Source organism: Salminus brasiliensis, chromosome 5, assembly GCF_030463535.1.
Source record: "Salminus brasiliensis chromosome 5, fSalBra1.hap2, whole genome shotgun sequence".
Lineage (NCBI taxonomy): Eukaryota > Metazoa > Chordata > Actinopteri > Characiformes > Bryconidae > Salminus > Salminus brasiliensis.
In genome coordinates this window covers 15400497-15409375 of record NC_132882.1, presented here as the reverse complement: position 1 = coordinate 15409375, position 8879 = coordinate 15400497, and the positions used below count along the sequence as shown (strand labels likewise).

The 8879-nt window shown below is 39.5% G+C and overlaps 1 protein-coding gene across 2 annotated transcripts; it reads left to right on the top strand.

The window, feature by feature from the left end:
- Positions 1-325: 325 nt before the first annotated feature.
- Positions 326-8876, top strand: LOC140556069 (uncharacterized). 2 transcript variants are annotated; one of them, XM_072679564.1, is made up of 9 exons: positions 326-359; positions 1530-1598; positions 2042-2099; positions 3530-3640; positions 3734-3919; positions 4454-4561; positions 4687-4718; positions 5508-5670; positions 7541-8876. In XM_072679564.1, exons 2-9 carry the CDS (start codon positions 1530-1532, stop codon positions 7786-7788), a joined length of 975 nt encoding a protein of 324 aa, XP_072535665.1. In that variant the 5' UTR covers positions 326-359; the 3' UTR covers positions 7789-8876. The 2 variants fall into 2 exon arrangements, with proteins under 2 accessions (XP_072535665.1, XP_072535664.1); XM_072679563.1 differs by having other exon boundaries at positions 4451-4561.
- Positions 8877-8879: the final 3 nt, after the last annotated feature.

Below are 8879 nucleotides of genomic sequence, written 5' to 3'. Positions count from 1 at the left end.
TTTCTTGCATATGAATGGATGGATATATATATATATATATATATAGTTTGCTGTTAATATGCACTTAGGACACCTTCCTGCACTCTGCTTGTTAACACCCAGTGTTTTTCCCACATCAGGTACATAAAAAGTGGCAAAGCAGACGTAAAAAAGCAGCTGACGTAGTATTCGGAGCATGTGTCTGTGGCATGTTCTTACTGCAGTCTACTGAAGAGAGATTTGAAAACAGTATGATGAAATGACAGGAAGAAAGATCAGGTGAGGAAAAAATTACAGAGGTGAGTGGAGAGCTGAGAGAGGGTGGCTCTCACAGAGGACGAGAACAAAGGAGTGAAAGCAGCAGCTGTATTGTGTGCAAGGTACTGTATCTCTCAGTTCTTCTGCTGTCTATTTACTTTCTTTTAGTTTTTTGGTTTTTTACCACAGCCACATTCTGTATGGGTGCTGTAGCTTTATGGCGCTTTGCCACCGAGTACCCCTCAAAGCTGTGACCCCCAGTGTGGCATCGGTTTTAGTGCCATATATCTAAATGCTCGTGCTGCTATGGTTACCTCTGGCGTTGGGCTGGACCAAGCTTACCGAACCGCGATGTTCAGGCGATGCTAAAAACGCCACAGCCAGCAGACTGTGTCTTGAGTTTCACCACAGAGAGAGCTCTTCAGAGAGCTACTATTTTCTGTCTCTCCTCCAGCGGTGTGCGCCGCTCTCTTAAGACAGTAATCGATCTGAATGAAATACAAGGCTGTTAGATTAACGTTAGCAGTTAGCAAGCGAGTTGGCAAAAGTTAGAAAGCTAGAATCTGGTCACTTCTTCGACAGCGTTAAACCACTGTTTTGGCGCCGTGTAGGGCATCTTTAGCTACTTCAGATAATTAATTAAACACGACATGTAGCTAACTAAACATAACCATGCAGGCACCTGTTAAAGCAGTTTGGCTATAAATACGAACGAATATTAGTGTTATAAATGGATTAAGAGGCACACAGAGGCGCGCGCACAGCTGGAGGACCCCTCCTCCTTTGCGGGCCAGCTGCTGACGGAAAGGAACAGAGGTAGCTAGCTACCCGACCACGGTACAGATGTTCCGGATTGAATTAGTACCCAGTGGAAAAGCTCCATAAAGGAACACATCTCTACATCACTCACATATCTGCTGAGATAGGAATAAACCCAAACCAATAAAAAACAATAAAGTCAAGTTTAATGTAAACAATTTGGCTCGATATTTATTCAGTACTAGATCCTAGACTACTACTATTACTACAGAATTATTAATTTAAGCTAATTTCAATTAGCTAGCTAGGTTAGGTTGAAATAAATGATCGTATTGTGCTCGGTGACGTGATTACGTTGTTTTCTCTGGTTGGTGTTTATAAAATGTAGCATTTTTTTTTTTTATGAACAGAAAGACTAAATGAACATTGTCATTGTGTTGCCATGTATTCATATTTGCTGTATGTTTTTTATGATGGTGTACGTCTACGTTGTGCTCTGCTGGTGTTTATACTCCTGACTATTTTATGACTAGATGTTGGTGAAGTTGCTACATGTTGTCATGGTGATACTGATGAGTGGACTGATCTCTGCTCTTCCTCTGGTAACTTTCTCATCTTTATTTAAACATTTCTTCTATTTCACTTTAATATGCTGTTGTTCTTGTTGTTGTTCTTGTTGTTGTTGTTTTTGTTCTTCTTCTTCTTATTATTATTATTATTATTTTAGATAAAAGAAAGTGTTTAAATGATTGAAATATCCCTTTTTTAATATTGTAAAACTTGACTGTTCAGAATTAATAATTTTATTGCATCTTAAAGTATAAACATACTAAAACATGACTAAAATAAAGCACATTTAAGGAACAGATCACCTAGCTTAGTGTCATATACTTAAAAGTCTCAAATGTCAGTAGTATATACAGGTCTTTATAGGAAAGATAAAAGAAATCATATTTACACAGTTTTTTCCTCCCCCCAAATGTAACTAATCAGCCAAGATGTTAAAATGTGCTTGTGAACTAAATTTTGTACTTGTGCTCTGCAGGACGCTGATGGCAGTAGAATGGAGAATTCTCAAGGAGCATGCCTTGAGTGTCCACCAGGTGAGATCACTTTCCTTAGCTCACTTCTGCAACGCATGTTCACTTTTCTGTGTGTGTACGCACTTGTAATTAGACACAGAAATATATACTTTAGTCTGTTTCTGTCTTTTTGCTCTTTGAGATTCATACACGACCGGACATTCTTATCTTTGCAGTCAGAAGACTTGTGGTTTTCCTTGCACAATTCATGAGAAGTGTGCCTGTGCCTCTGTCAGTCTGTCCGTCTTTCTCTCTCTCTCACTCTCTCTCTCTCTCTGATGGGAAACAGAGCGCATTGACACAGAAACATAAACCACTTCCTTCTGTAGAACACCACCAGCGGCGCCTAAGCCTGCATGTAACGTCCTGTTTTGCTACTCTCATCTCTCCTTCTGAGAGTCCAGACTCAGCACAAAGGTTAACAGAGGCTGACACACATACTCACTTTCTCTCTTATACCCTCCACACAACCCTACCCCACATACACACCTTTGTGTATATACATTGTGGAGTGTGTGTGTGTGTGGTTATCCAGAATGAATGTATTCATGCACTGACACATGATGGTAGGTCTGCTCTTCAGATTTGAAGATGCCCCCATAAGAACAAAAACATCTTTGTGCAGATGTTAAGCATGTACAGGAAGGATGTGCTCAGTTAACCGGAACAGCTGCCAAGTTTGCTGTTAAAGCAATCAAATCTTACACCTCTTGTCATCCAGAAGATGAAACCATAAACTGTGACATTTAGTGTTTAATAATGATGAGAATACTGTAAAATTGTCAGATCAGATTAGGTGTGGTTTTAATTACGCCTACCTACAAATCTCACTTTAACCTCTGCAACATCATATTTTACCAATGATTACAGATTCAGCGGTCAGTCATAGCGTTAGCACCACTGACAGGTCTGCATCTGTCAAGGGACGGGATATACTTGGCAGCAAGTGAACAGTCAGTTCTTGAAGCTGATTTGTTAAAAGCAGGAAATATGGACAAAGACACAAGAATCTGAGCCACTTTGCCAAGGGTCAAATTGTGATGGCTAGACGACTGGGTCCAAGCATCTCCAAAACATCAGGCTGGTCTTGTGGGGTTTCTCTAGTATACAGTGGTCAAAAGTGGTTTAAAAAAGGACAACCAATGAACTGGCAACAGGGTCTGGGGCATCTTAAGTTTCATTGATGCGGCCATTAAAAGAGCTGCTGCTAACATCTTGGTGTCGGATACCACAGAACACCTTAAGACATTGTGGAGTTCATGTTTTAAATGGTCAAATTTGTGTCGGCACAAGGAGGACCTACTGAATATTAGGCAGGTGGTTCTAATGCTATGGATTTTCACTGGATGGTTCAAACATATTGCTAATGCAGGCTAGCCTGTAAATGTGTAATGAATCACTTGATAATCTTCTTCCTTCTCTGCCACCTCCTCCTTTATCCAATCTTCTAGGAAAATACTTGGCATCTTGTCATAAGTGTTCTAAATGTCCAGCTGATTGCTACATGAGTCAGACGAACAGAGAGAGATCCTGCCATCGCTGCTACCTGAACTGCCAACCATGTAACACGGCTCTATCTGCTCTTTATAATGCATTTACAAATACCATGATGCTTTGCCCTTCCAACATTTGATCTCATATTGTGTGTGTGTTAGGGTTAAACATGCAGGTGGTGAAGAATTGCAGCAGTGTGTCTGATGTGGTGTGTCACTGTATGGACGGCTTTTTCTGCAGTAAGAGAGATTTATACATAAACCAGTGCAAAATCTGTAGCCCTATCCCAACCTCCCAGTCCACTTCAGCCTCTGCTAACCCTGCACCTAGTAGTCAAAGAACGCATGGTAAGAACACTCTTCACACTCCTGAGTTTGGGGTCTTTGACCTTTTTCTTGGTTTTAGAGCAGGTTTGTAGACATCTAGAGTTTCCTCTGAAATTAGGGATAGTAATAGACAGGTTGCTGTAGTAACAGCTGCTACTTTTCTGAAAAGGCTTTACTTTAGATGTTGGAAGATTGATGATCTTAAGAGCATTAGGGAGGTCAGGTACTGATGGTAGATGATTAGTTCTGGATCATAAGCGCCTCCAACTCATCCTGAAGGTATTAGATGGAGCTCCAGCACCTTAGAGAACCTTCTAGATGAGGCTTGGCATTAAGAATGGTAACCATAGGCTCATATCGCCGGTTAGTTAGATCACTTCTCCAGATCATCTACAGCTGAACACCTGTTTCAGTGAAAAGAGGGCTTCTTACGTAGGTGAATTGACTCATGAGAGGAAATCTCTGAATACATTTGGATATATTAAGTGTTTCAACAGCACAGAATGTAATACGTGACACATTTCTTTCTCTTTCTCTCTCTCTCCTGTACAGCAGATATGTGGAAGGTATGGATTGTAATTGTAGTGCTGTTGAGTATTCTCTTGATCATTGTCATCACATTGCTTCTCTGCAGAAGACAAAAAAAAGAGTGCCTCAAGAACTGTAAGTTCACGTACACGTAACACACTTTTTTCCAGATTTGTAAAGCAGCTCACAGCTGAGCTTGATGGCTCATTCTGTAAATCTACTAATTCCTTTGTTCTTTTTGTGTTTTTTTTCTCCACCAGTGGTGAAGCGATGCTCATATGGTAATCAAAAGGTAATCTATGTCCATGACTGTAGATGTCGTTTTTAAATCATCAGCTACAGTTGAACATAGAAGAATCTGTATGGATATTATTTAGAGATCATTTCACCAGTTAATTCTGAGAATGCTGTGAGTTAGTTGTCCTAGGACTTGAGTAATGGGATGGGGTAAACCAACATCACCCTTAGTAAAGATATAAAGAGTACTGCAGAGAAGCAAGAATTAGTGCTACAGGTCTAATGTGATACACTATATGGCCAAATGTTTGTGGACACCCCTTCTAATGAATGAGTGCATCCAGATGAACATAAACACAGCTTGTCTAGTCCCTGTAGAGAAGCCTTGCCAATAGAATATGACTTTCTGGAGCTGATAAACATAGCTATTGGCACCATGCCTAATACAGGGCATGGGCAAAAGAAGTATAAAGCCCCCCAGCATTCAGCTGTGGAGCAGGTGAACTGTGTTCACTGGAATGATAGTGCTCCATCAAATACTTCTGGGAATAGTTGGAGATGAGGTGGAGTGGTGATCTTCCAACTCTCTGGATGCAATCAAATTCCCACAGCATTGCTCTAGTAGAAAAGCCTTCCCTGGAGAGTTGCTCCGACAAAAGGAGACAAAAAACTTTTTTTAGTGCGCTACAGCTACTTAAGGAATAACTACAATACTTAAGGACAGTTCTACAGTAAAGTCTTGTGTCCATTCTTGGGAATAACAGAATTTTAAACAAACAGCTGCATCATCTTCATGACCGTACCTAAGTGTACTTTTGTGTAACCCTCCTTTTATTGGTTGCAGGGCGATGTTGCTACTATGACTTCTCAAATAAGTGAACCGATCAGACAGATCCAAGCGAGGAGTGTGGATTCACACCCACTTTTACCCACCAGTAGCACCTCAGACTGCCCTACTCCTCAGCCTGCCAGCACAGAGCAGCCTGTTCATCCTCCTGGAAACTTAGGTACATTATTAGTATCACCATCTGAATAACTGGCTAGATAATTAAAAAGGTGGATCACCTATTACTACTAAGGCTGGACATCTCAGAGTACCTTTTGTATTCTCTGAAATACCTAAATATGGCTGTCTGTGTGCATGCTGTTTTTGTCTTTTGGAAAAATAAATAGTGCTTTTGAAAATTGCTGCCATCACACCTTTGGGTAAACAAAAATATTTTAAAGCTGAACCATTTTGTTCTGTGTATTTTCCTCTGAATGTCATGTGATCATTTAAATTATGTGGATGTTAAGTACAGAATACGGACTTTGCTACAGAGTTACTGCTGTGAGCAAACGGAAATTGAAATGATGTGACTGTGCTATGTGAAAAGTAAAAGCTTCTACTATAATTTCACACTACCTCAACTCTGTTATATAATACCAGCTACCTGTGTCTGGTCCTGTAATGCACATTGCATTAGTGTGGTAGCGTATAGTAGCAATATTCCTATTTTGACTAGTTAAAACATCAAATGACAAGATCAAAATGAAGATTCAAGAAAGTTATTTAGAGCTGTTTAATTTTTTTCCCCAGTAAAAAAGGATACAGTAAAACAATAGTTGCAATATGCACTGCCATATCGGAATATTATGACCGCCTACCTAATAGTGGAATTAAGCACCCCTGGCTTGCTGTTGCACCAATGGCTTGTGGAGCAAGAAGTCCATTTTTAGCACACCTTAATTTCAGCAGCTCACTGTCAGAGTCACATCAGTGGTTTCTAATTAACTTGGCCCAGGATGTCAAAGATGCCACATGTATGTACAAGGTTTGCTGCATGTATAACCAGTCAGTTGTAGCAGAGCAAAGAATGTGATTTAACTGATGTCCAAAAGTGCAAAACATGGCACCGGGCAAAAGGAATCAGAGAATCTGGTGTACAGAGGCCACCTAATACAGTCCATGTCATGGCATCTCGCTAGTGTCTTCCAAGCCAAGGCACTATTAAGTAGGTGGTCATTATATTAATAATATATTTGACTGTGTAGAATTCAACAAAAATAATATGGGTTTGGTTGCTGACCTCTCCATGAACTTCAGACACTGTATGGATTTTTTTTTTCAGTTCCATCAGCAGCTTACCTGATTTACTGATAGGATAAGTGAGGAATTGGACAGTAGCTGTAAATACTGACCTTCCTTGAAAAGGGGTTTGGAAATGCTTAAGCTAAGAAATGTACATTCAAAATCACAATGTATTGTTTATTTATATTTACTATTATTATTTTATATATATTATTATGATGATTATTTTTTTAACAAATAAATACATACGGTCCAGATAAACAGCTTTAAGAATCATTTTCAGATATCAGATATCCAAGAGTTTTAACATGTAACCCGTAGAACATATAGAGCACATACAGGGCATGATTGGGCAGTTTTTGAAAACTGTAGCTCAGGCTTTGTTCACACAAAGACACAAAGAGTGTTGACAAGGGACCAGATCTTATTTGTATGATCAGACCATTGTTGCGTTTACTTGCGTATTCATGTGCATGTTAACTAAGGCTTCAAAAGTAGGATTATTTGGTCACACAGGATCTGATCTGGCTGGTCAAACTGATTTGCATGTTCAGAGATCCAGTGTGAATTGAACGTGGCTTAAATCCACAGTGCTTGGGCCAGATGAGTACAGTAAATGTTCCCACAACTCTGCGCTGTCCTGAAATTCAGCTTCTTTATATTTGTATTACCTTTTTTTAATAAATCTTTCTTCCTATTTGCTTATTTTGACACCTTCAATGTCCAGAAATTTAAAGGTATTATTTCCCTGGTAAGAAACCCCTTTAAAATCTATTCATGTAAACTTTACAATCTATCTCTCCCAGGTCCTCTCCACATATATGGTGCAGGCACAGTGTTTGTTAGTTTGCTGAACCAGTTTGGACAGAATGGAAGAGAGAAGGATGAAGAGCATCTCCAGCAGGGAGGCTTAAACGAGAGCGAACTGCACTGTCCTACCTCCCCAGCACTCCCTCTCTCTACCGAAGAAAACAGTAGAGACACAGATCATATCTTTTTCCCTTTCCAGGAGCAAGGGAAGGAGTGCCACATGTCCAAAGAAGAAGGGCTGTAGTAGATGGAAATTTGGAAAAAATCCCCTTTCATTTGCTGTGCGAATGCTGCAGGTGCTTTGAGCTTTATGAGTACTCTACACACAATCTTTGGCTCTGAGGCCCATCCAAAGATCGGTTTACACTCATAATGTCGCCCCACTCCACAGCTGGCCTGAACCTGTCTGCCTGGGTCTTGACAAAAAGCAGCATGAAACAGCTTCTGTTTGCAGATATGCACAAGTGTAGAAATTTGTGTGTATAAGTATGCAAGCATGCTTGAACATGTGTGTATGTGTGGACACATGAATAAGGCCTTGGAGCCTGTTTCAGTCACGTTGTTCACATTTGTAGATGAAGATGCATCAACAAATCTCCAAAAGGCCTGGATACCAATGCGGCAATGGAAACATGGTATAATATACAGTAAATGGGATGGCCGTTTATCAATAAGCGTGGTAATTATCGGCATTAAATGGTTACTGTTGGATAACTCACTTGGTTTTATAAAACAAGTCAAATCAGCCAAGTGTATCCAGGCCTCCGGAGGTTGCACTGGTTTCTTCTACATCCCTAAGCCTACTTACTATGCATTATTCAGAAATGAAGTCCCCCTGCACATGCACTGTGCAGTGTTAAGTGAGGGGAGTAACCTCTGTTGTCTATGTAACTCTTATTATTAGAGTGTTTTGTATTTTTGTAATTCTAAGATTAGTACAGTATTAGATTGTCACTGCAGAAAAGAAACCTTGTATCTCCCATGAGGTCAAAAACTTTGTTCACTTTTAACTTATGATAATATAAAGTAAGTTTTGGACCATTTCTACAGGTTTGTTTATAATGAAATGTTTACACAATTTAAGGTTTTGATCTGACAGTGAAGATGATACTGTCCTATCATAAATTTATAACTAGATTAATTACTGTCCAAATGTAATTTAATTGTATTTTTGGTGTGTACTGTATGTATTATATGTTGCTGTATTGTATCCTTGTATTATTTTATCTAAGATAAAAAAAGCTATTCTGATTTTTATCTTCCAGTCTGTATGTTACAACAAATGTGTATGTATTTCCCAGAGGCAATAGAAATAACAAGACATTTATTTAAGTT

Bases quoted from the DNA above. Each gene is read 5' to 3' on its own strand.
- LOC140556069 (XM_072679563.1), top strand. From the start codon at position 1,530: ATGTTGGTGAAGTTGCTACATGTTGTCATGGTGATACTGATGAGTGGA. The intron at 1,599-2,041 runs GTAACTTTCTCA...TGTGCTCTGCAG, and splicing joins TGATCTCTGCTCTTCCTCTG to GACGCTGATGGCAGTAGAAT. The intron at 3,920-4,450 runs GTAAGAACACTC...TCTCCTGTACAG, and splicing joins TAGTAGTCAAAGAACGCATG to CAGATATGTGGAAGGTATGG.